The sequence below is a fragment of the Agelaius tricolor genome, unplaced genomic scaffold (genome assembly GCF_023055355.1).
Source record: "Agelaius tricolor isolate 1412-34295 unplaced genomic scaffold, bAgeTri1.0.p SCAF_6, whole genome shotgun sequence".
NCBI classification, from domain to species: domain Eukaryota; kingdom Metazoa; phylum Chordata; class Aves; order Passeriformes; family Icteridae; genus Agelaius; species Agelaius tricolor.
In genome coordinates this window covers 17,087,430-17,114,531 of record NW_027269266.1, presented here as the reverse complement: position 1 = coordinate 17,114,531, position 27,102 = coordinate 17,087,430, and the positions used below count along the sequence as shown (strand labels likewise).

The following is a 27,102-nucleotide window of genomic DNA, read 5'->3' as shown; positions in this document are numbered from 1 at the left end:
TCTGTCTTCCATTTAAATGGAAAGCAAATCTTTCCATCCCTTTCCAAACACTTGGAGTTACTGTAAGTCTTCAACTGCTAATTTCATGCTAAATAATTCTTTAAACATTTCAGGTTGATGTAAGTATAATTCTTCCTGAGAGAAGAAGTACTCAGATACAATCTGAAAATAACAAATACAGGACAGAAATAATGGGAGGGAAAACAAAGACATGAGTACTTTTCTTCTTCCTTTCCCCTCCACTTTTTTAAAATGTGTGGGCTGCTGCCCTTTCTTAAGTGGAGTCATCAAAAATTACGGTTGAGGGACAGTCACCAACAACTCATCTTCACACCAGATTTTACCGTAGTAAATCCTCCAAAAGAAAGAGTAATGGACTGCATGCTCACTTCATATTTACTATTTGGACCACTGTGGAAGAGATGTGTTTTTCACAGGGTATTATATTTAAACAGTGAAAAGACCATGCTGAGATTTCAGCACTCCTTTCTGCCAGGACCACTAATTTATTCAGAGTTTAACCAGGTAGCACACAAGGTGATAATTATGAGAGGCCACAATAATCACTGAGCTTTGAGAATGGAATGGAATAGATGGGAAAAGATAAAGCCATAGGCAGAGAGGTAAAGTGAGTTTGAATTTCAGTGTTGCTTTATGGTGAGCTTAATTGAGGAGAAGAGTTCATTCCCCAAATTACAATTCTGTGCTATGAATTCAGCTGATAGAGGATAGTCACCTGTAGGTAGATGAAGGAAAAAAAAGGTTATTTTCAAAATTTTATTTACTTTATTTTCAACGAGTAGCTTAAGTAGAGTTTGTTATTGCTTCTGTTGGTTATTTCTTTATGCATCATTCCATCTACTAGCTGACAGTGTAGAGAACTTTAGGGAATGGTGTCATATGGGTTTGATGGAGGAATTGCCTTCCAGTGACCAGCCTTTATCAGACAAGCTCCCAGGCAGCAGCAGGATGTCAGGGACAGCACCTGAATCTGAAGGCTCATGCGGCAGAGCAGCAGAAAGCCAGCAGCCAAAGTAGCAGATGTCCTGTAAAACATAGGTATTGCTAAGGCTTTTGATATTGATGGGTCCTTTTATAAAAGCAGTTAAAGCAACAGTTTTTTAAGGAGAAACTCTACAAATCTTTCGTTAATTTTATGCTTGTGATTGAGTTACAGTGTCTGTTCAAGTATTTTCTTTTATGAAGTTTTCTGTCATAATGATTCACTGCTTTAAGTGTTTGAGTGCTCCTCAGAATTCTTTCCTGTTAGCTACTGGCAATTCCAAATTAAGAATAACAAGGCTCCAGTGAGAAAAAAAAGGCAATGAAAGAGATATTTGAAGTGGATGACTGTTCGTCTTTTTTTCTCTTAATGTTCTGCTCAATATTGATTTTATTTTCTGCTGTTATTCCTTTCAGAGAGTGAATCTGTCCTTTGATTTTCCATTTTATGGACATTTTCTACGTGAAATTACTGTGGCAACTGGAGGTAAGTGGCTTTCTAACCATTTACTTTGAGTAAGATGAGAAGAGTTTCTTGCAGCTATTTAAAATATTTTTTCCCCTGCTTGTATATGTCAAGAGATAAACTACAGCTTTTATTTAGGAAATATTCCTGCCCACAAAAAGAAAATCACAAAATATCAATATGATGAAAATCCTCCAGCATTTATGTTGAACTGTTCTAAACCCATCTCATTGTAAGACTATACAGCATTAATCCTTTTCTGTTTAGGTATTTCCCCCAGAACTCAGGTGTATGTGTGTTTAGCAATTGCCCTGGAGGTGAGAGTGCTGGAGCCAGAGCCAGGAGGGAGACAGGGTTTGCCTGCACAAGGGGAGAGGATTTCCTGCCCAAAGATGAGCAGTGCTGCTAGAAGTAGGGCATGTGTCACCTGTAAGGCAAACCCATCACAGTGCATTGTCATGGTGTGGTACAACCTCAGAAAATGTACCATGGCCTTCCTCTCCTCCTTCCATGAGAGGAGTGGGGTGAGAAGGAAGGTCGGGCCAGCTCAAGCTCCCAGTCTGGCAGCCCTGGGCAGCACTGATGGCTCGTGGCTGGGGTTCTCCCTCTCACTGCTGCTGGCTGCTGCTTGCAATTCCTGTTCTGGGAATCTCCAATTTCCTGTGCTGGGAACAGCTATCAGCTCCTTCTGTTCCCTTCCCAACTCCAACTCCTTGAAAGACAATTTGATTTTAATGAGACGAGGAAAAGGAGATGGAAGACAAAGGACGTGGAAGACAAAAATGAGAAAAATAAGGAGGAGTAATAATAAAAAAATGAAAACAGGGAGGCAAAAGGCAGCATCATGGAGAGCACAGCCAGATGATCATCTGGTCTTTGAACATATCCAGCAAGTTCATGGACCCTGGCTGGTGGTGCTCAGCCTAGAGATGTGGCAGGACAAGCAGGCAGAAATAGGAGCCATCATCATTAGGATCAATTCTATCCTGTCCCTGATTAAAGTTTCTCCTTCTCTTGCTATGGGGTCCAGATGGACATGATCAGGGGATACCCATGTCCCACTGGAGTCCTAGATGGGGAGGTTATGACTAACAGATTGGGGTAGAATTGCAGGCAGTGTCTCAAAAGGAGTGTGAACTGTAACAGATATTTCTGTCATGCTCCCCATCAGGATCTCCATTTTGCTACCAAAGCAGAATACAAGTGTTGGACAAAGGTGAATAAAGGCTGATATTAAAGTGATTTGCAGTAGAATGATAAAAAAAAGGATACAGAATTATGAAGTGACTTCAGTATCAGTTTTCTTTTCTTGATCAGCAATAACATTTTGATGCTGATTTGGATATGATGAGCCAAGAACCACTGATTTTGATATTTCCATTCTGCTATGCTGTTTGTTTCATTTTGGTGCTTGATCATCAATGCCTAGTTTTGTATTCTTTATTAGAGAAGTTGCTTTTGATGGGTTGCCAAAATCAGCACGTGATTTGTGTAGCATGAAAAGATGGGATAGATCCTGCAAAACTAAAGCAGCAGTGGTAGGGACAGGGTTCATCCTCTAAATGTCCCCTTATTCTTACTGCTGCCCTTGGTTCCTTAAAATTTCACAAAGTTCACTCTCTTCAAGTAGTTTTTTGGTGTGGTCATTCTGCTGAGCCTTCTCATTTAATGGAATTTAAAATATCTGGATTTTTACTACTTTTACCACTTTCACTATTATACTGCTCTGACCAGTTCCTCCATCAGACCCAAAAGCCTTGGAAGGAAAGTTAATCTCATGCGGTGAACTGTGTAGGAGCAATTTGTGAGCTACATATTTTTTTCTTTTTGATACTGAGTAAATGAGGAATTTAAGTGCTTTTGTCATTTGTTTTCTTTTTTTAAAAAAAGTCAGAATATAGAAATTACTGTGGCTCTGCAGGATTCTTTTCTCTTGCTATTATTGGAACACTGGCTGATAATTATGCTTTTCTTTTTGCTCCATTTGGACTAAATAAAATATTATTGCTGTAAATAGATTTATGGATTGTTGTCAAGCTAAATATGACTTTAAAATCAGTCCTTTTAATGTAAACCATTAACATTAGCACAGAGATATTTCTGTCTTTCATTGACATTTCCATGATTTTTCCACCTCAAAATTAAGCATGAAAAAAATCTATTTAATAATAGATTTTAAAATGTTATCTTGATAAAGCTCAGTAGCTGTAAGTGATTCTGTCAGTCCAGGATGCAACATTTACTACAACTATAAGGCTCCTAAACTCATCTAGCAGGAAAAAAAAAGGCTTATTTCTGTACTAACTCTCTAAAAGTGTTTTAATTCAGATATATTTTCAAATTTTGTTGCTAGGCCAAGCATCACACTTCACCACCACTGATTTATGATAACAGAAGATGAATATGTGTTCCACGTGCTTCATATACTCTGTGGTCTGCTATTTCTTGGTAACCAAGATTTTACAATGGCATTACTATTGTTAGAGACCTGGAATACCTCCAGAGGTTATTCTCACATCAAAAGAATGACAAAGTTTGTGTGTACAGAACTCCCACATGACAGATGTCCACTTCCTGGAGAGCAGGATATTATTAATTATGCTAAGGACAACACTAAAAACTGTTTTGTACATACAAATCATAAATTGAATAGCCTTCTTAACAGGGAAGTCGAGGACAATGGCACAATAAATCCCTGTCACAATAAAAACATCAATGCCAATGGTTTCTGCCATTCTTCATGGAGTGTGCACTGTGGCATAGTAGGGCTCCCAAATTGCTTAGGATGATTTTGGAATCACTATGGTTTAAGACTCAACTTTTTTTTCTCCTTGGCCAGTATTTATTTCCTCTTCTGAATAGTTTTGATGACCTGATTTTGTTCAACTAAGAAAAGGAAGAATGGGTGGTGAAAAAAAGTAATTTGAGGGTTTTATCCACTGTTTTCTTAGTTTGTATTTGAAAAGGCTATATAATATTATATAAATTATATATTAGAATTGAAATAATTATTGAAAAGATTAGTAATTGGTTCTTTACTATACAGACATGTCTCTGCCCACATTCCTATAGATAGTCCTCAAACAAGGTGAATTTTGCTTTTTGTGAAGCTTTCTAAAGTTTGTAGCCTACAGGCCAAAACTGGGGTAATTTTGTAAAAAGAAAAAACTTGTGAGATAGTGAGTCAGGTTGTGTATGCCAGGAGCTGAGTATAAGAAGTCTGCTTGTTGCCAGTCACTGACATCCCTCACAGAGCTCAGTGGAGCTGGGAAAAGCCCCTCTTGTGATGCATCTCTCCATGTAGTACCATAACCCTTCTCAAGGGCATCCTTGAAGCTCTGTGCCCCCCATCCTACTCAACATGCTGCAAACTTCATTACTGGCTGTATTCATTTTCCATGTTCATTGTAGTAAGCCCCTCTTGTTTATTCTCTGTGGGGATTTTTTTTGTTTGTTTTGTTTATCAGTCTCTATTTTTTAGTGCAATTTTATATCAGATACTGTAAGTTATTTAGGTGGGGTTTTATTATGGTATTTTTTGTTGACATTAAATTTCTCTGAGGTATTGCACGGAGAAGGAAAGGCCTTGCTGTGCAAGCACTGCCCAGCATTAAGAAAACATAACAATAACAGTAGAAATTGAAGTGACTAGGTGGTTACATTTTTAGATTTATAATGCTGAATATTGAGACATTTTGCCAGCTAGTATGAAGAAGGCTCCAGAAATGTCCATTTATCCTGTGTAATAGCAAATTGCTGAAGTTGAAGCAAGCAGCTGAATTTTTAAACATTGTATTAAATTTTTGTGAGGTATCTTTCACTAGAGGAATATTCCATATGGAGGAATTGTCTGAAATAATTCTGAGGATGTTGCCTGAGCATTTCTACCACTGTCTATCAAAGGAGTACCAAGCAAAGAAATAAAAAGCCATCCTAGCAGTGAATTCCAGTGTAATCAAATCAGAGTTGATAATTTTCTAAAACAGAAATCAAAAACTCTCTGTATGATTATTTCTTCCTAAGGCCAGATCTCATGCTTAAAAATACTTGTATTTATGGAAGAAAGAGATTTTTGTACATCCAAGATTCACGCAGATTTTCATCAAAATTACAGCAGTACTGTGTTCTATTGACACAAGATAAGAACACAAGCATTGAAAATACTGAACGAATTTTTCTGCTGAAACCTGATGTTATTGGATCTTGCATTGAGGAGCAGCTGTGAGGTACCTGAGCATGGTTCCTAAACCCTGACTAGTTGGGACAACTGATTCAAAGTAATCTTTCATTCTCATTTCACACTTATTTCAGTATCAAATTCTTTTTGAGTGTACATATGGCTTGTGGGAAAGTACCAAAGGCTAAATATCTCTGGTTAGCAAGCTAGTTGGTTAGCTACTTAAAAGCTGAAGTTCTATACAGAGATAACACTTTGAGTTTTCTTCTGGACATTGAATGTGTATATATCGTTATGGAATTCTGTTCAATTTTACTATTTTTAATGTAGCAAGGAGGGATATGAAAAATAAGTACCTAAGTGTGGAGAATTCTAATACAATTTCCATCACATTTTGCAGTACTTTCAAGGAAAAGGGATCAATGATAGAGAGAGAGTATGCTGTGGGGAAGGAATGAAGCCTGTGTTGCACTGTCTCAGCCCTATCGTTCTGTGTTGGCAATACCTCTGAGCAGGAGGGAAATTTGTCCACCTAGGTGGTGGTGCTACAGAAAGAGAGGGGACCATGGGGTCAGGACCTGAGCTTGTTAAGGGTGAGGATGGTTGTTCATTTGCAGCCTGCAGAAATTCTATGCTAATTAATTTTTTTCTCTGCATCTCATGCATTTTTTTTTCTTAAATTTCCAAACCAGTGGGTAGGTAGAGTGAAATTTACCTGTATCTTTGAATTATCAGTGTCCTGAGTGGAATGTTTTATTGGAGTCTGCCAGAAATTTCAGCAAGGTTTTTCTGGCTGTTCCTGCTTCTCTGAACCTTTCAGCACAGGAGCCAGCAGGAGATGTGCTCATCACTTAATGAAGAGCTCTTTGACAACGCGAATTGCCCAATGGGCAACATCTGTTGAATGGCAAAGGTGATACAAAACAGAGTGAAACACAGTGTTTCTAGCCAAAATCAGTGCCTCAGATTAGTTTGTGTCTGTTACAGGGGATTACACTTGTCATCACCAGTGGGCAGGTCACTCTGAAGGGACTGTGGAGGTCTGGTTGTTGACTAGCTCACACAATTGCCTTATTTACCTCGTCTTTTTCTGATGTCTTCTATTGCCATCCAGTTGTACCAAAATTTTTTCTCCCTGTAAGGCTTTCTTTGTCTGTCATTCCTGTGTGAAGTGTCCTGGGAATACCCGTCCTGTCTTTGTAAGGGACTAACCCCTCCCTGGAAACTCTGCTTTGCCGACCTTTTCTTGGTGAACGGTTACAACCCTTTCCATTCCCACACTTATGCTTTATCTTTACAAATTGGATCAGAAGCACTTAGGGCAAAGAGAATTATAAGCTTTAGGGGAAAAAAAGCATTCCATATGCCTTGACATTTCCCTGATCATCATATATTAAGGCGTTTGCCAACTTTGTCATGATTATGGACAGAAGTGGAAGTGAAGTAGTAAAGGCTTAAAATTACCATATTTGTGGTTTTTGAAGACTCTGTTTCATAGAATAACAGATAACTAGGCAAAGTATTTGTCCACATGAAATACCAAATAAGCATTAAATAAAACTGAATAATTTTGCAGAAAATAATAATAAACTAAATGACTTAATGTTATGGCAAAGAGCCTTCAGGGTAGCCGAAAACCATTCCACTGAATGCTGGGAAGTTGTTAGGTATAGGCTATGTCTAAAATGGATCCATAACTTTTTATAGTATAATTTTTTATTAAGCTTTTACAGTAGCATTCAATGTCTCAATAAATTATGCTATTGCATCATAGTGAAGATTTCTAATGCTTGACAAATCTTTATTTTCTCCAGGTACTTCAAAATATAATGTTTCTTTGGTTTGGTGCATGCTTATAAGTTAAAAAAAAGCTTCAATACATTTCTGCCTACAGCTTCTAATTAAAAGAAATTCCTGATGAAAAGTGGGAAACACACCTTTTGATGCTGTAAGGCAGCAGTGCATAAAAATTATGTATAAGTGTGGAATTCCTACATCAAATGAAATGTGGTCAGTTCATAAATCTTCTAAGATTTTTAAAATAGTACTTGGATATATCTGTTTCCTAAAGCCAAAAGTAAGATCATGATAATATTTGATTACAAAATTTTTCAAAAATTTAAATATTTCCAAGCATAGAGTATTTACAGACTATTTAGGCTTGGAATTGCATTAAAAATACAGCTCAGAGTTAATATTATTTATTAAACATAAGGACTACTATAGGTTAAAATATTTCTAATAAGAGGTGTGTCTTAGTTTGAATATTGTCCAAATATTATGAAAAGTTTTCCTTTCTGAAAAAAATTATTTTTGACTTTGGCAAAAGTTCTTTTTCCTGGTTTTCTTAGTGTTTGGGTTTAGGTTCCTTTTAATGTGTTGAATTCCTACTAATAACAATATTATTGCCAAGGGGTAGTAAAATCTTTTCAGTCACTTGGTCCCATATGCATCTTAATGAAGGCTCTTTTCCTTGAACTTTAAGGGAAACCTATTTTACATCTCAAATCAGGCAGCTGTAAATGCAGTTTTATAACTTTGAATTATAAAAATAGAAATCCTTTGTATTGTGTGATGCTATTGCTACCTAGTACCCCATAGCACCAAGAAAAATTTATTTACTTGTAATAGCCAGGGAAACTGAGGGCTTCATTCTCCTTAGCGTGTTATCCTCCATGTCTGTAAATGCCATACATTTGTGTTCTTGTTCCTGGAATACTTACAAAATTCATATTGTTCCTCATATTTCTGCTGAAATCTAGGCACCTGCACTGACTGATCATTTGGCTTCATTAAGAAATGACTGTAAAGACAAGTGTTCCCAGAAATTTTATTGCTATCAAAGTAAGCTGTAAATCTTCTTAGATTGCCACAGGATGCTTCCCTGATTGGCTGTGCCTCATATCAGGGCAGCTCTCCATTTCTGCGAGTGGCAGGTGATTAAAAGAGCATTGAGCAGGTTGGTTCCTCATTCTCATTAGCTGCGCAGGGAGGGGCTTTCCTGCGGCCAACAGTGGGTGATTAAAAGAGGGCTCTGGGGAGCAGGGCAAACAGGAGTGGGCAAACAGGGGTGTGGCGCATCTCTGAGGGTGTGGCACATCTCTGAGGGTGTGGCACATCTCTGAGGGCGTGGCACGTCTCTGAGGGCGTGGCACGTGTCTGCAGGCATGGCAGGGCAGTTTGCGTGGCAGTTCGCGCAGGCAGGGTTGCAGGTTTCCTCCTGCTAGAGGGGTTTTTAGTTTGTTGTGTTTCTGTTGGTTGGTTTCGGGGACTTTTGTTAGTAATGGTTTTTACATGATCAAAACCTGCAGTTGGTAAAGGTGTATGTAGCCAAATAGAACCCTCCAAAAAAGGATCCAGGATCTGTCCAGACCGCTTTCTGTGCAGAGTGTTTGAGCTTATGAGTGGTTCTTGGGGGCACTGGAGAAGAAGCCTGCCTGCAGTGTGAGCAGGTGAATGATCTCCTTTCGCTGGTGGCCGAGCCTAGGGAGGAAGCTGAAAGACTAAGGAATATTAGGGAAAGTGAAAGGGAAATAGATTGGTGGAGTTTTGCCCTTCCATCCTCGAAGTGGGGCCCACCAGGATTCAGAGGACTCCCACACTTCCCACTGTCAGGCAATAGGAGAACACCTGGTGGATGAAGGGGAATGGAAATGGGTCCCTACTCAGGAACGTAATAAAAACTCCTCCCATCCCCCTTCACCTACCCAGTGCCACTTCAGAATAGGTATGAGCCCCTGAATCCAGAGGGTCAGCCAGAAGACATAGAAGAAAATGATCTTCCCAGTGAGCCTCCCAATTACACTTCATTTGTCAGAGGGATCAACCACCTGAGGGAACAGAGGGCCCCATATGTCAACCAGATCCACCCCACAGAGAGGTCTGCTGCCTCCCTGGGGCCCAGGTACAGGATATCACTGAGAGACTCCCTGGGCTGATTCAGCCCTCTGATTATTACCCACTGCTGATACTCCAGGCTGGCAGAAATGAGATTGAAAAGAGAAGCATCAGGGCAATTAAAAGGGACTTGAGGGCACTGGATCAAGTGGTTGATAGGGCAGGAGCTCAGGTTGTGTTCTGCTTAGTGTCCTTGATGGCAGAGAAAAATAATGAAAGGAGTAAGAGAGCTCATATCATCAAGTGGCTCAAGGGTTGGTATCATCAGCAGAATTTTGGGTTCTTTGATCATGGGGCAACTTTTACAGCATCTGGCCTACTGGAACTGGATGGACCCCATCTCTCTGCTAAGGGCAGAAAGGGTGGGCGTGCTTCAAAACAGAGATCTTGAGGGCAACTTTTGTGAAGGATAATAAAAAATGTTTTTGCAATTATATTAATGGCAAAAGGAAGGGTAAGACCAACTTTCACTCTCTGCTGGATGCAGAAGGGAACTTAGTAACTGCAGGTGAGGAGAAGGCGAAAGTGCTTAACACCTTTTTTGCCTCACTCTCTAGTGGGAAGACAGCTTGTCCTCAGGACAACTGTCCTCCTGGGTTGGCAGATGGTGCCAGGGAGCAGAATGGTCCCCCTGTTATCCAGGAGGAGGCAGTCAGAGAACTGCTGTGCCACTTGGATATTTATAAATCTATGGGCCCAGATGGGATCCATCCTGTAAAGCTGCTCTCCATCATTTACCAACAGCCCTGGCTCTCTGGTGAGGTTCCAGATGACTGAAATCTGGCCAATGTGACACCCATTCACAAAATGGGTGGGAAGGAGGATCCTGGTAACTATAGGCAGTTAGCCTGACCTCAGTACTCCATAAGGTTATGGAGCAGTTTATCTTAAGTGTCTCAAGCAGCACTTACAGGATGGCCAGGGTATCAGACCCAGTCAGCAGGGGTTTAGGAGGGGTAGGTCATGTTTTACCAACCTGATCTCATTTATGACCAGGTGACCCTCCTGGTGGATGCAGGAAAGGCTGTAGATGTTGTGTACCTGGACTTCAGCAAGGCCTTTGGCACTGTCTCCCTCAGCACACTCCTGCAAAAGCTGCAGCCCACAGCTTGGACAGGAGCACTTGGTGCTGGGCTAGGAACTGGCTGGATGGCCGGCCCAGAGAGTGGTGGTAAATAGTGCTGTATCCAGCTGGGGTCTGTCACCAGTGGAGTCCCTCAGGGGTCTGTGCTGGGGCCAGCTCTGTTTGATATTTTTATTGATGACATGGATGAGGGGATTGAGTCTTTCATCAGTAAATTTGCAGATGACACTAACCTGGGAGCGTGTGTTGATCTGTTGGAAGGTGGGAGGACTCTGCAGAGAGACCTGGAATGGTCCAGGCAGCAACTGACAGAACAAGGGGACACAGTCTTAAGCTGTGCCAAGGGAAATATAGGTTGGACATTAGGAAAAAGTTTTTTACAGGAAGGGTGATAAAGTTCTGGAATGGTCTGCCTGGGGAGGGGTGGAGTCATCATCCCTGGATGTGTTTAAAAAAAGACTGGATGTGGCACTCGGTGCCATGGTTTAGTTGAGGTGTTAGGGCATGGTTGGACTCAATGATTTTAAAGGTCTCTTCCAACCTAGTGATTCTGTGCTCTGTTAAAACATGCTCTGCAATGGAAGGAATCAGCAACTCACCCCTGCTCCTCTCTGAAGTAGTGGAGAATATTTATGAATTGTAGCAGAGCAGCACTCAAAGGGAAAGGTGTTGAAATATGTTTAGTTGGGTTTTTCCCCTCTGCATAGGTAGCATTAGGTGCAAGAAGAGAGTGATACAGGCAAGGGTTTTGCCTGTGTAGATAAAGTACTTTTAATTCTGTCAGGAAAAGATATTAGAAATATTATATTTGGAAGTACTCATCAGCTAAAATATCAGTTCACCTAAGTGATGTTTTTAAAGCTATAGGTAAGAGTCCCATCCAGTCAATAAATTTTGTTCTATCAGTGAAGGAATCTCACTCCATTTTTATGCTGTGCATTTTATTACCTTAAACATTATTCCAGCAGTTCACAGGATGATGTATATCAAGGTGTTTAGTGCAATGTTAGTACAACAGTTAGGCATTTATTCTATATTACCTTTGTTATTTAATCTGTGTTGCATTAGCTCTAGTATCTTTAACGTAATGTATCAATATGTGGTATAGTTCCATCATCCAAAAAATTAATTGATAACAAAAACAAGTTGAAAGAAAAATAGAAATCTAAAGTCTCAAAACAATGTTCTAATTTGCAACTTGTCATATTTTGGAAAACAAGATTTCTTGCCCCTCTATTTTGCTTCAGACTTACCCATTTTTTGGGCCACTTGCAGTCCAGAGCAATTATAGCAAGTGACAGTACATTTGATTTCCAGCTGCATTAGTAAGTGTGGAATTTCTGGTTGTTGTGCTACAAGCAGCTTGTTGTTATCTAAAAGAAAAGTTTGGAAGCTTACACAGGATTAATTAAAATCAATGAAGGATTTAAAAGTGAGCACTGAAATTATTGCTGGAGAAATATAATTAACAAAGTAAATTGGATCCTAAAATGGCCCCAGATCATGCCACAGAGACCCAGTGCAAGCCCTCACCGATGAGGAAGCCAGAAATGTTTTGTGTGAGCTAAAAGAAGGCAGCAACAGAGAACCATCATGCTGTAACCATCCTACTGATGACACAGGCTCACATTAAGAGGCTATTTAGTTACTTAGTTTTACATGTCACTAGCAGCATTGTTTAAAAAGTAAATATTTTAGAAGTAAATATTTAAAAGTAAATATATTCTGGCTATTGAGTTTTTGCATTGTTGTATCCAAAGCCACAAACCACCCAGAATTGCCATTTCCTGTCTGTATCTCTAACTGTTGGAGAATGAAAAGCACATGAATAAATCTATGTAAGGTTTTTTGTATTCATTATTTCAGATAAAGTATTCTAATTTCACTACTTGGGATCTGTCATGTAAAATCTGCACATGGAATTTCTTTTGCATCTCTGACAGTACAGGGAGTACAGATTTTCTCATCTCTTTACTGTACTGCGATTTCATATGATGACTGTCCATGTCTTTCCATCCCTGACTCCTGGAGAGTCTTTAGAAAAGCAAATGCTGCTACGTGTTTTGCATGGTCAACAGTTGGAAAATAAAATGCATGCAAGTGTTGTCTGAGCCACATTATGAAAAATCAGTTGCCCGTTGCCAGCCTCTTCATTATGTCATCATTCCTTCCTTGGCAACCTCCCTGTCTCAAGCCAGTCCTTGCTAAATTCATTACCCTTGCAAATTGCTCAGATTCATATCTGTTTTCTGCAACCAAAGCCATTGAAATAAATAGATTCACATGGATCTTTGTCAGTTTTCAATTGAGACTTTAATTTTTTCACTTGCTTCTTTCTCCTCCTTACCATCTTGGCCTTGGCTGCATTCACACCCTATTCCCTTCCTTCTGTCAATGTTGTCACTGGGCTGTGACATCCCCAGTCTTCAAGCTTTTTCATGCATATGCCTGTTGCTGAGGAGATGGTTCCAGGTGTGAGCAGCAGAAAGAAGCATTTATGCCTAAATTTCTTCTAAAATCATGGGAAAGAGTTTGCCAGAGGTTTATGGAGGTTTTCTTTGCCATGGCTTAAAGTGATAATTTTGTTCACAAAAAAGTGATAATTTTTGTTCTCATAAACTTAATGACAAATCATGTCAGGAAAAACTATAAAAATAAAAAAGAGATTTTTGTTGTTTTCATAGAAAGCTTACCTCAAAACTACATTTGTTTTCATGTGTTTTAGTTCCATTTACTTTTAGGAGCTTCTTCATGCTCCAATCCCTTGCAGTAACTATTCTAGACAGGGTTTTTATTTTAGAACTACTACTACCACTAGGCTACAATATTGTAACAATTTCACATGTTTTTTGTGTCATTTTGTCTGTGATGCTACATCCACCTGAAAAAGCAGCTTGTTGATGTGTCTCTCTAGGGTCTTTCCAGGAAATGATAAGGTAGCCAGAATCACTAGCATGGGATTCTTACCCTGCCTCACTCAGCAGTGCAGGCCTCAAGTCTTAAGAAGGGGATAAATAGGGCATAGACCTCTCCATAAAGGGCCATCAGTGCAAATCCTGCCTCTCCTTCTAGTGTTTGTGGGTTCAACACTGCTTTGTCTTGCCAGAGACATCATTGATAAACTCTCAATCAAGGACTGCCCTGCAATTCATGTTAGAAGTGTTTTATCTTCACCCATTACTGTTCTGCAAAACCTGTGCATGAAGTGTAGCCTGTACCTCTGCTTTTAACCAGCCTGAAAAAAGGAAAGCCAGACTCTATAACCTGCATCATGACCCATGATGCCTGGGGCTGCTTACCTAGAAAAACTTTTTGTAGCTATTTGCTCAAGTAGAAATGGTGACTTTTTGACTTCAAGCTGCCACAGGTGGCAGTCTGGTACGTGCCTGCACATCTGAGAGCAGAGAGAGTCTAAAGGCTGTTGAAGAGAGCATGACTGGTGACTGTTTTAAGATTCCAAGGGCTTAACAGGCTTGCTAAAACTTACCATTTGTCAAAGAAATAAATGCTTATTAATTTAATAACTTGTTAATTGAAGGATGCTAGCTACAATATTGTTAAACCCTGAGCTGAATGACAGTAAATGTGTGATTTCATGTATCTCACTTGTTAGATGCAAGTGACGCCAAATAAAATAAGGGGTTATTTGGCAATGACTTAATAGGGCAATAAAAGTCTTTTTTACTGCAGTTTATGTTCTGCTTTGATTTTCTGCCTAATGTGTAGGAGACATGAAATATAATGGAATAAAAAGATCTATGGAGCATTGAGTAAGAGTTTTAAGCTCCATCTCTTTCAATCCTATACACTAAAATAAATGTTTTCTTTCTTTCAAGTAGATTTCTATGTAGTGCTATTGGATGGTCATAGAGATATGAGTGAATTTTACTTTAGGATCCCTACCCCCTGATTTCTACCTCTCTTGCAATTGCATCAGAACCAATATTTTAAGGGAAAAATTCTCTTAGTTGACAACCTGAATTTATCCCCTAAGAAGGACACTGTAAGCCATTAGACCCAGGGCCTTTTGAGCCTCCTTCATGATCAACTCAGAGCAATTGCTGTGTGAATTTTATACCATTTCCTATCTGAACAATGCTCACCTACCTGTGCCTACTGCTGCCTTTTGTCCACTTTAACAGCTATGAGCTGTATCTATTTCCAAGTGTCAGAGCAAGGTATCACAGCAATGGTGTTGCTTACCTCAATGATAAAAATTATGTCCACATTTTCAGCAAAGAAAAAAAATCTTCAGGCCTGTTTTGAAGCAAGTCAAAACAAAAAGCTTAGTCATCATGCTAATTTATTGGTTTCTTTTAAAAAGTGATGTGAAAGATTAATTATTTTTTACTTTGGAGGACATATGCCTGCACTGCCCATAAGCATCCAGCCAGCAGATTGATTCACTACATGAACATTTCTCTTTAAGAAGAGTTTTCTGAATTTTTACAAATACTTCCTCTTTTTTTTGTGCTTTTTCAGCTGTGGCATTTATAACAATTTTATTTGTTAATTCCAACTCCTAGTATGAACATGGACTTCTGATAACACAGAGACGAGAAAGTTGTGCATTCAGCTGTGAAAATGTCCAAGGAATAATATTTGACATTACTTCATATGTTTTCACTCAAAAAATAGTGAAAAAATTTGGTGGAGCCGCTTGCATTCTCTGGTACTTCTCAGAATTCATGGCACTTTAAAATCTAGCTCTAGATTGCCAATTGCAAAATACATTTATTCCATTTTTTATAAATTCAATTTTTCATCTATTTCTTTGTGGGGGGAGGGAATAGAACAGGTTTTTATGAGGCATTCAGCTGGTTTTACTCTACATGAAGAGGAACTCAACCAATTCTAAGCAAATATGCTCTGGGCATTTGGGCATTTGGAAGGTATAGTTGAGGTCATTTAAATGCTGTTTTCACTGCTAGCTGTGTTTGGTTTATTTTATTATCACTGGCATTTATTGAGAAAACACAATTTTGCTTAAAACACAAATGGGGCACAAATAATATTGATCCATAATACACATCTTAAAAGAGTGAGACTGACAGTGCAATTTTCAATTATTCCACTAGATTTAATCACATTTTATGCAGACCAGAAAAGAATGGTAAAATGTACATTTTCACTGGTAAATTGTATGTATTTGGTTTACTGTGAAATAATAATATTTTTTAAAAGTAGACAAATATTAGTTTAGTGTCCTTTATCCACAAAAGAAAATATATATTTTAAAATCCATGCAAGGGGAGGTCTCTGGTTTGGAGACTTTCCTGTATATGTTCGGAAACTTAACCTATTTCTATTGCATATGCTTGTTAAGACTAGGGAGAGAGGAAGAATATGAACTATCAAGAATCTCATGTGATCTTTTCACAGGTGTTGAAAATATTTATCATCCAAGAAAAAATTAAGTACTGGCTAGGCAGTCAAGAATATTCTTAAATATTTCTGAGGTTGAAATATAATTGTTTTGAAGTATAACACTGTTGACATTTTGTTTTCTTTTAAATGTAGTCATTTTGGCAGTCACTATTATAGATATTAAAGGTCAGTTCCACTCACAAAAGCACTTTAAACTTATCAAATATTTGAAAACTAATCAAGCATGTTTTTTATTCAGTGGTTCCTATTTAGATGTCTGGTTTTTTCTGGTATATTTACAGTTTTGTATTTTTACCTTGTAGTCAAATTATCAGGATGCCACAGTCATGTAGGTTTTTCCTAGTTCTGCTTCTGGATGTTTCCATGTGAAATGAAATCTAAGCAGCATTATGAACTTGCAGTTCCTCTTGGGTCACTCAGATTCTGCTGTTTGCCTCTTCTAGAAAACTGTTCCATGAGAAAGGCTGTTTCAGCCTTTCTCCTTTAGATGAGGATCTCTGAAATTGGGGATGAGTTGTAGCTTCTGTCCCTTTCATGGTGGCTTGGGAAGTGTGGTCTTGTTAACATGGGCACATGAATTCGTCTTCTAATAGAGACACTTCTTGGTCTTGCAAAGCCAATAACCATAGATGACTGTCAGCTGTATTAAAAACATTCTTCATCTTTTTCACAGTCCAAAAATAGGTTTGTTTTTTTTTTTTTTTCGGAAAAACTAGTACAGTGGTTTAGACACAGGAAGAAGGACTGAGGACTCCAGCTTTAAAATGCAGAGCTACTGTCTTTTGCTACCAAAGGCCTAGAATTATCAAGGCATTGTCCAACTTTGAGAAATTTCTAAAATGACTTCTCCCCTATTGATGGTGCCATCCATGTGACAGATAGTTGGATGGCTCTGTAGGCTCCATAGGTGTATTTTTGCTGGTGCATACTGGCTTCTCTGGGCTCTCCAGCACTGCTGGATCTTTACCCTCAGTAGGAGTTGACTCCCCTGGACAAATCAGCTGCTTTGCCCACTGTAGAGCAAGCACAGCACAGTGTTGGTGGACAGCTCATTGGAGCACTTTAATGCATTACTGTCTGATTAATGAGCCCATTAATTGCACCACACCAGAGTAGCTGCTGTGAAAGAGAGCAGTGGTTGTGTCACAACAATTAACCTGTCCATTCTGGTATTCTGGCAAAAAACTTTGTCATCTCAATGCATTAATGTAAAACTGGGACAGCGTGGAAAGACGCTGTTTAGCAGGCAGTCAGCTTGTTCTGTAAGCCAGCAGGCACTGAAAATGTATTTATTGGACAGCAATGTGGAGCAGGTGAGCTCGCAAGATAACAAGGTACTAGAAGAAGCTGCTATGTAAGGAGCAGCAGAAAGAGAGTGCATTTTGAACAGATATACAGAGATCTCGTCATCTCATCACAATTTTCTGTGGCAAACTAGCACTGCTATTAACATTTTGACTTTAAATAATCTAATGTCATTCCTTCAGTATGCTTCGGAATTTTTCTTTTCTTTTCTTTTCTTTTCTTTTCTTTTCTTTTCTTTTCTTTTCTTTTCTTTTCTTTTCTTTTCTTTTCTTTTCTTTTCTTTTCTTTTTGGGTTTTCTTGGTTTTGGATTTGTTTTGGGGTTTTTTTTGAGGCAGGGAGACTATCTTTAAACTAATGTCCCTAGCTTCCAACCAACTGGACCTGTGCACTTAAAAATATGACTTATAATTATGACTCTATGACTCAAGAGGTCAACCAAAAGACAAATATTTTGGCCTCACATCTTTCTATGCATATAAGTATTACCATGCTTTCTTTGGTCTCATATTTTGGAGTAGTGAGATAAATCCTGGCATGACAGAAATTTGCCTTATTTTTTAACTTGGGGAAACCTCATTCTCATGGGCAAGCCAGTATGAAACCCTCAGCCAGTTCAGCTAGGATCTCTTGTGGCTTGATACCAAAAATAAAAAAGGAGAAGTTTCATTTTCTTCCTAAAAATGATGACCTGTGTGGGTTCAGTGTGTTCTGAGAAGTCTGCCTGGCCTTAATACTGAATGACCATCCTGTGTGGAAAGAGGCAATAAGCTGATTCCAACAGATAGCCTGTGTCCAGACATAGCTTACAGGAATTCCTATGTTCAGCATAGTATTGAAGTGTGACCTGTGGCCATGATAAAATTCAAAAATATCTTTATTGATCTGGTTAATTTTTGCCAGAGGGAGAGAAAAAGGAAAAATATAAAATGCAACAATTTCTCAGAATATGGGGAAATGTGTCTAATCATGCATATCCTTGTATGTATCTGTTTATGTGACATCAGGATCATGAAAAATGTAAATTACTTGTTTAAACTGCTCCAAAGTCATGGTAATCAGATGTATAAATCCATTTTTAAGTGATTTATGATTATTGTATGACTAGACAGAAAATCATGTTACCAGATTGCCACAAGTCATAAAACCATTATGGAAATTTTCTGAGTTTTCTATTGAAATATTATTTTGTCTTCTATGCCTTTTCCAATAATAATTCTGAATTTTAGTTGCATCTTTTAGTCTGTTTGTGTTCTTTGAGGAAATTTCTTGTAGATTTTCTTTTGTATGATCATGAGCGTCTAGTTGGTTTTGCTGTCTGGAAGTAGGAGCAAAGGCAGTGATCAATTCAAGAGCTTTTCAGAAATGTTGTTTTCTCTTTTGAATTTAAACATGGGTATATCTGGCTTCTACTTGCTTTTTATACTTTATTTTTTCACATTAAATTTTAATTTTATAAAAATGAATCAATGAATACATTCTTGATCTTATTCCATTGATCTCTAACATCTTGTCCCATTGATAGTCTCAGAGCTTCAATCTGGTTTGTCTCTTCCTGTCTCTATTCACTTTGTTGTCTTCTTGCTGTTACTTTGGCTTCTTCTCTATATGGCTTCTATGAAGAATGCTCCCACTCAGGAGCCGCTTTCTGCCTATATTTCAGCATATTCTCAAACTTTAAGACAGAGGTTGAAACAACCTTTTAGCTGAAACGCAGCATCATGCCCTCAAAATCTTTAGGAGAGTCACTATTGACTTTGGCAAGAGGGGGAATCAATGTGTGGTGCAGTTTATTCCTCTTATGTGTGTCATCATTAACTGACACTGAAAGCTGCTGGATGGTGCAGTAATTCTGTTTATGGTATGCTTCAGGAAAAAAAAAAAAAAGAGCTGGACTGCTGATTGTGAACTCTGCACAGGACAACCATATAAATAAGCACGGAGATTTTGAGCATATCAGATAGAGAAGGACCTTCAGAGATCACTGCATCCAACCATATGCTCCAAGCAGGGAACATAAATTAGTCTTGCCTAAAATAATTATTCCTTTGGTGTATTTGAAGTATATAATCTAGGTGGACAGCTATTGAGAACAATATGAGTTGCAAAAAAATTTGCAATTAGGTACTTAAGCTTTCAGTAATTCCAGTAATATTAGGGAGGTAGTACACAGAATTTACTTAAAATAGGGACCAAGGAAAACTCACTAATATGTTTCAATTATATGTGATAAAGAATTTTGCAATGTGAATTCAGCAAACCGTGGGCTGCCTGTAGGCACCCCTGCTTCATAAATATTCATCTGACCTTCCAGTTCAGCTGTAGTCAGAGGGTGGAAGCCCTTGTAGATTCAGTAAAGCAAGTCAGATCGTGGTCATGGGAGACAAGGACCTATTACATTCCTGTTTCCCTTTGTGCCACCTAATTTCTATAGGCAGGAACTTCTTTAACCACTAAAGAAACTGTTCATGTTATTGGCCTAATCCATTATTTTCATCTTAATCATATCTTATGTCATGCTTGGAAAAAATATCAGCTGAGGACAGCTGAATGAAACTGTTTTCATAAACACAGGAGTTTTCAGGTGATTTGCTTTGACTTATCTAAAATAAACCAAACTTCTCTCATTCATTACAGTTATTCTAAGCATATGTTGACTGGTCCTTCCCATAAAGATCTAAAGCCTGACTGCTTCCCTGACTGACTTCATGAAAGCCAACATGCATGAAGCGTTCTTCCTTTCACCTCATCAAGAAAATGAATAATTTAAAAGCACCAGCCTATAAAACCATTTTGTATCACAACCCTTAAGCAGGTTATAGCCCAGTGGTTTTGCAGCAATAAATCTGAAGAAGAAACAAATAAAAGGCTGCCTCTGTAATGAGTGAGTGCAAGAAACTTTAGGAGACATTGAGTAGAAGAATCTCATTTATAGGAGTTGATTGATATCCATGGAAAACTTCTCAACCTTGCAAGAAGGTTGAGAAAATAAAATAGCCATAAGAAAAATTACTGACTAGGACTCAGTGCACTGATATCAGTTAACTAAATGATTAAAATGAAGGAGAATTTAGATTTGGCTCCTCCTTTAACCCATCACCAAATTGAACACTGTAGAAATTTGTAAGGCAATGTGCATTTTTTGTGGGAAAAGTTTCCATGGTAACACAGCAGAAAATCAATAAAAGCATTGTGGTGTGATCTAAACACTGCCTCACCTCCAGGTAAAGTTTGAAGCAGTACAAAAACAGTATAGTTATCAGCAAACTGCAGATATTTTGTCTAATTCAGCCAGTTGCTTAATGTTTTTCAAGGATGACTCTAATTTCATCCTGTAAGGCTGCCCTATTCTATAACTATAGTTTCTCCAACAGTTCAATTTAAGAATTAAATTGTTTTGCCCCATGGGGCAGGTGATAACAACTTAAGTAGCCAGGCAATAAACACAAAGGACCATGACTGGACCAGTTTAGCAGGTCTGCTAGTGTTTTAATGACTTTGATCCTCATTAAATATTCTGTTTCCTAGTATATAAATTTGGTCTCATTACACTGCTGAGGTTGGAAAGGGAATTTATAAAATGCTCATTTATGCTTTTTGAGGCAGAAAAAGCTTTTTTCTTATTAGTCTGGAAATTAATGGGTATGTCACAAAATATACATGTAATAGTCTTGCAAGCATTTGCCTTCAGTCAGTCATAGAAAAGGTTATTTTTACACCTGAAAGTATCACAAGGTACAGAGACATTGAGGTTGGAAGGGACCTCTAGGGGTTATTGAGTCAAACCCCTTTCCCAGGCAGGGCTACATGCAGCCAATTGCCTACAGCAGTGGCCACAGAGCTTTTGAATATCTCCACAGATGATTAATCCACAGTCTCTGGAAAACCTCAAGCCTTGTTTTCTCTAGGCTAAACAGCCCCCTAATCATCTTTGGAATGTCCTCACTGGAGCACCTTTCACTGAACTCTCACCAGTAATTCCATATCTCTGTGGTGCTGAGGGATACTTTTTGTCAGTTTTTTATTATACTGCCAAAAATTCTGTGAAGTATGCCGGCTGAATAACACAGATTATTGTTAAAATTAAGAGTTATTCTGTTAGGTACAGAATCCCTTGCCCTAATATTTTCACAAAAAATCCCTCAGTTAGAAATAAATACTTAAAACTAAGCAATGAAATTCAGAAAAACTATTAAAATTCCTGCAGAGAGTCAGTTGCAGAAGGGTATTCCAACCTGGCCAACAGAAAGCCTGTTTAATGGGGAAAGACACAAAGTATTGGAAACATGAAGCCTTGAGAAAGAAGGGAGGACTTGATTGCAAAGACCAGTGCAAGTGCCTTAGGAAAGAACTGCTCAGATTAAGGATGGGAAAAAAGGCTTTGAATTGTAATGTGCCGAGAACTGATGGTAAAGGGAAAATTTATCTCTGAGCAGAAGCAGATCAGTAGCAGTAAAAAGTCAAGATGAAATATTCAATATATGCTACTGAGTAGTGAGCAGTACCAAAGGACATCATCTGCAACATTGGTATCTTAAACTCCTTGCTTCATCAGCAGTAAGAGGAAGAGAAAGCAGGAAGAACTTTGGTAAATCCTGCCAACTTTTATTAAGGTATCAAAAATCAGCTGAATACTTTTCCTCTGGCATCTCATTCAGAAAACGTTTGACTGACTATGCATAAGATTAAAGGGCGCAGATCCAGTAGAGAGTTGTGCCCAAGAATTAGATAAGCCAAATATTTTGTGCTGTGATCTTTCTGTGTAGTCAATTTTTCTTAATTTTACTAACTGTCTACAACAGATGTGGAGATTTTGCCAAGGACTCCCTATGAACACAATATGAGCAATTCAGCTTTCCATATAAAATTTAGACATAATCATGTCTTATGAAAATAAATCACTAGTTTAGACCAAAATATTTACCGGTGGTAACAGCTAGCAAAATTTGAGCTGCTTTTTTTTTTCTTGGGGGTGGGGGTATGGTTAGGGGTTTTGTTTGTTTGTTTGTCTGTTTTTGTTGCTTTGTTTTTGTTTTGTTTTGGTTGGTTGATATTTTTTGAAAGAAGGGTTGGGTTTGTTGGAGTTTTTTGGGGTTTATTTGGGGGGAGGGGTGAGGGGAGGTGGGTTTTCCTGTTTCATGTTTAATTACTGTTAGGAGACCTGGAAAAATTGTGCTCAAGTTATACCCAAATTTTTTACCAATTAAAAAAGATTTCATTAGAACTTTCTCCCTAACATGTGCAAGGACAAATTGTGAATTATGTTTCACACTACTAACTCAATGGAAGCTCAGCAATATCAGAGTAGGATTTGTGTGTACTCTGTGAAGACAGATGCTGTTCTAAAGATCACATCCATCATGTCTAAAGCTATTCCTGAGTTTGGATGATTCACGTTATGTGGTAGTTACATTTTGTCCTCTGCACTTATAAAAAATAAAATTGACACACAGCAGTTCAATTTGGACTTCACCCAAGAGCTCCTACTACCTGATGTTGGTACTTATTCTACAGTCTATGAGTTTTCCCAGTTTACTAATTTGCAGGTTAAGTGAAAGGGTACAACGTGTATATCTTATAAGAAAATTAAATGTGCAAAACCATGCCAATGACACATTCCCAAATAAAGGCTTAAGTGTAGCTGAAATTAAATTGTCACTACAGAAATGTGTTTGACTGCACATCTCTACTTTGGAAGTGAGAAATATCGTACTGCAGAGAGTATGTGTAAATAAGTAATGTTTTAGTAGAAATGGTATGCCACTGTTTACTCTCTGTGTGGGGTTCCAGCATCCCAATCTACCCAAAAATCACCCATGTTTTAAAAAAATTAACAAAGGGAACCAGAAGCAATGAAAAAAGAAAATAAAGCAATGGTAGTAGAAGTAAATGTACAAACCTGTAAAATCTACATATGGAGTGATTAATGCCATCTGTACAAAAAAAAAATAAAAATAGACAACTTGAGAAAGTGAGGTGAAGTAAGGAAAAAAAATTGTCATCTGTTCTAGAAAGAGAGGTAGCACCATCCCACTGCCCAAAATAGCCTGCCACCTTTTACCAGATTTTCTGTACTGATTCTTTTAAATATATTCTCTGCTTGCTCATTTCAATAAATACTAAGAAATAAGAAACATATCAGTGGCATTATAGTGTTGTTTTCTAGCTAGCAATAATTTATACATGACAGAAAAAAGGTTTTTACAATATATATTTTCTACCTAAAAAGTATCTATATGATCTGAGCATTATAAATACTTAGTTAAATGTATTGGACAAAAGATTATTATTGTTATTGTGATTTTTAAAGAAGCAATAGCCTTTGTGCAATGAAATCTTTCCTCTTTCTAAATGTAGAAGGGAAGATTAAATGGGAAACAAGGCAAGAGAGATGGAACTCACTTTCAATTAAGGCATATGTTTACTTATGTAGTCAATGAAATGAAAAAGGTAATTCAGAGTGCCTAATTTAGCCTTCTTGGATGAAAGCCTCTTAGCCTCTGCAATAGGATTCCCTCCTCAGAGCTGGCCCCTTCCCCCTCTGCAATCTGGAAACATGCTGAGAGCAGCCAGTGCCAAGCATGCAAAGATTTCCTCTCTTGTGCCTAAGTGAATGCATGATCTCCATTTGCCAGAGGTGTAAATACAATTTTCTCTTGAAGTTGGATGGAAGGTCTGAAAGCAGCCTGAGGCAGAAAGGTCCCTAGGCCTGGATGGATTCTGTTTTTCTAAGAGTCTGTTCAGCAAAATGGGAAACACTGTCCATGGCATTCAGCCACTTGTGCTGCAAGATATACTTGACTGCCAAGAGGACTGTGTGTGGATGTCTCATTAGGGCTGAAGATCCTGACTTGGTGTTCCCAGATATCTACACCATCTTTTAAGGTAATAAGTGTGTAGAAGTTTGAACTTGGATTTCATGTATGGCTAAATGGTAGCTGAGATTCTACTTCAGTGCTATGATAATATTGGTAGGAGATAGAGATAGGCATTCCCTTTGTTAGAAAAAATTCGTAAGTGGAAAGCAGGACTTCATGTCAAAACCACTAGCCTTTTTGTCCACTGTAAGCACCCTAAATATTGACTGAACTCAACAGGTACTGAGGGACCTTCGAGCCTTTGCAGACACAGGCCCTTAGATACTTTTATAATTTGCTAAATGAGAAAACCCATCTCTGGAACGGGTAGAGTATTCAGCCCTTTAGGGCTTTTCATTTGTTTTTGTTTCCAGCTTTTGCAGAATAACTGAGGCATTACATACTGTCATAAAATGACTGGATTTTGTATAGCTTTGACTGTAAATAACTTGCATGTATTTTATGAAAAATGATTTTCCTGAGTGTTTTAAAATCTACAATATAATTTAGGTTTTATATTTAACATAAATTGAATAGTTGAGTTCTCTCTTTGTGATTCCATCGTGTGAATTCATCACTCTTATTTCAATAATATTTTTAATGGCACTTGGTCCTTCTACTCTTTCTATAGTTTATGTTAAGTGATAAGAATTAGAGACATGTCTGCTTTTTTTTCTATTGCGAAATGGCTTGGCATTCATTTAAATCAAATTTATAAGCTATTGTGTTCAACCTAGTAAGGCTTAAGGAGTTTTCAAAAGCTGAAAGAAAGTGTCAGGTTATGGTTTCTTAAGAACCAATGTTTTCTGCAATAGAGAAGCTTTTCTGGTTGAGTGGTTTTAAGTATCTTGTTATAATAATATTTTAATTTCTTTTTACTGGCTTATTTTGAAGCTGTAAATGAATGTTGAACATGTTGATCTTGAATGACCTTGAATGTTAGACATTCAAGCTCAGAATTTTCATGACATGTGATTTCCTTCTCATGCCTCATCACTGAATCTGTGTCTTTGCAAACAAGAAAGCCTGTGTCTCTCCTGTTTTCAGAAGCATCTTTCAGTCATTGTTGAAAAGGTTTTTCATCTGTCTTAGACATGTAGGCATGTGATTTCACTTCAGGAAGAGGAGATTAGGTCATCTTCCTAGAACTGACTAAAAGGAAGTGAAATCTCTCAGATTTGCTCTTACTTTCCACTTTCAGCAATTAAATAGTTTGTTAGATGTAGCTTAGACCAAACATTTTAGAAGGTTGAGAGGGATTAGGCTGGCCCAATGAGAGTCTTAAGTGGAAATTGAAAGCTCAAGAGATTTTCAAAGTGACATGGATCATAACAAGTTGTGGGAATTCATGAAGACTTTGAATTCATAACAAGGCTGGGAATTCATGAAGACTTGGAATTGACATAAGCCTTCACAGTCAAGAAAAGAAACAGTTTCCCTCACTGCTGACCTTGCCTGCTAGCTATCCTGGGATAGCAGAAGTGCTTACACTGCAGTTCAGTGAAGTGGGGTGATGAAGCATTTTTTTGGTATTATTAATGGCTTAATCTTCTGTTCCTTGGTAGAAGGTATGTGAAAACAGGTAAAGTGGTTGGGGACCACTTTGGCTGGATGTGACATTGTATGAGGATGTGAGTTTATGTCGCCTTGATGGGTTTATTAAACAAGATAAAGAACTGGAAGTTGAATTTCCGTTGGAAAGTGTGAGTCTAGCTTGGAGGCAAGAAGACTGGCATGAAGATCATTAGTGACAGATTGGTGACAACCAATTTTAAGGTTATAAACTCATGCTGGACTTTTATTTTGGTGCCAGCCCTCTGTACTGTACACAAAGGGAAGGCAGTCCTGTTCTGTGATGGAGATTTCAAGGTAGTTTCCCCAAAAAGGTAGGAAAGGTTTCACTTCTGATACCAACCATCATTTTAACAGCTTCAGAGAAAGCAACTAGACATGGTTCTCTGGTGACTACTGCTTGAGTTTGGGCAGTACCAGAGCAGTCCTCTTTCCACTTTTACCTGCTGCAGAAGGAAAAGCAACAGTGCCTACATGGATCTGTACGTTATTACATTCATCCTGTGGTAGGTACACCTGTACCAAGTTTCCTCGTGCTAAGAGCTTTGCTGGGCTTAGTTGACATAATACATTATTTATTTGAGCACACACAGATAAAATCAATGTTAGTTACATCAGTAACATTGGCAGAAATCCTCAGCAGTGATACTTTTGAGATGTTGTCTATTCTGCATGACTGAGTTTGTGCAGGGAGTAAGAAGTTGTAGTTAAGGTTTATCTCCAAATAAAAGAGGATGGGTAGTGAATAGAGAAATTAGGGATAGAAAAGTGTTCTTTAAATTCTATGTTGAACTTGCATCTTATGAAGTGCTTTGGAAAAGAGCTGACAGTAGAAAAGAGCTAACAGAAGAAAGAGCTGACATGACCAGTTGGAAGCTGACCTATTCTGCTCCAGACAGCTTACTGCAAAAGAGGCAACAAGCACCAGTGCAGTTCAGGAGAGGATAGCCCTCACCTTTCTAGTCCAGTATTGTCAGTGAGTAATAGATGTGGGGGTGATCACAGTGGCTTTGATTTGATGGCTTTCTCAATGCATCAGTCCTGTTGATCAGATATGTCCCAACATTATTTCCTCTGTCAATAAAACATATTATTCTATCACATTGTATGCCAGTGGATCTCACACTCGGAGTCCTCCTTCTGTCATTTTGCTTGATGTAGGAAGTTGTAAGATACTCTATTTTTCAAAACGTCTCTCTGTCAGATACCGTACGAAGAAATCAGGATACACATGATAGTAGGTCTGTTAATGCAACTAAGTCACTCTGCTGCTCTTGGTCATTTGTGGTCTTACCTTCCTCACCAGCAGTCACTGAGCTCAGGAAGCTGTGCTCTAGATGTGTCAGGAATCATTAC

At 38.3% G+C, this 27,102-nt stretch overlaps 1 protein-coding gene across 1 annotated transcript in view; it reads left to right on the top strand.

The window, feature by feature from the left end:
* PLXDC2 (plexin domain containing 2) overlaps window positions 1-27,102 on the top strand; it is a 257,288-nt gene that overhangs the window by 139,668 nt on the left and 90,518 nt on the right. The window contains exon 4 of the mRNA XM_071428845.1: window positions 1,420-1,489. Coding sequence (XP_071284946.1) covers window positions 1,420-1,489 — 70 coding nt within the window. The remainder of the gene's footprint in view (window positions 1-1,419; window positions 1,490-27,102) is intronic.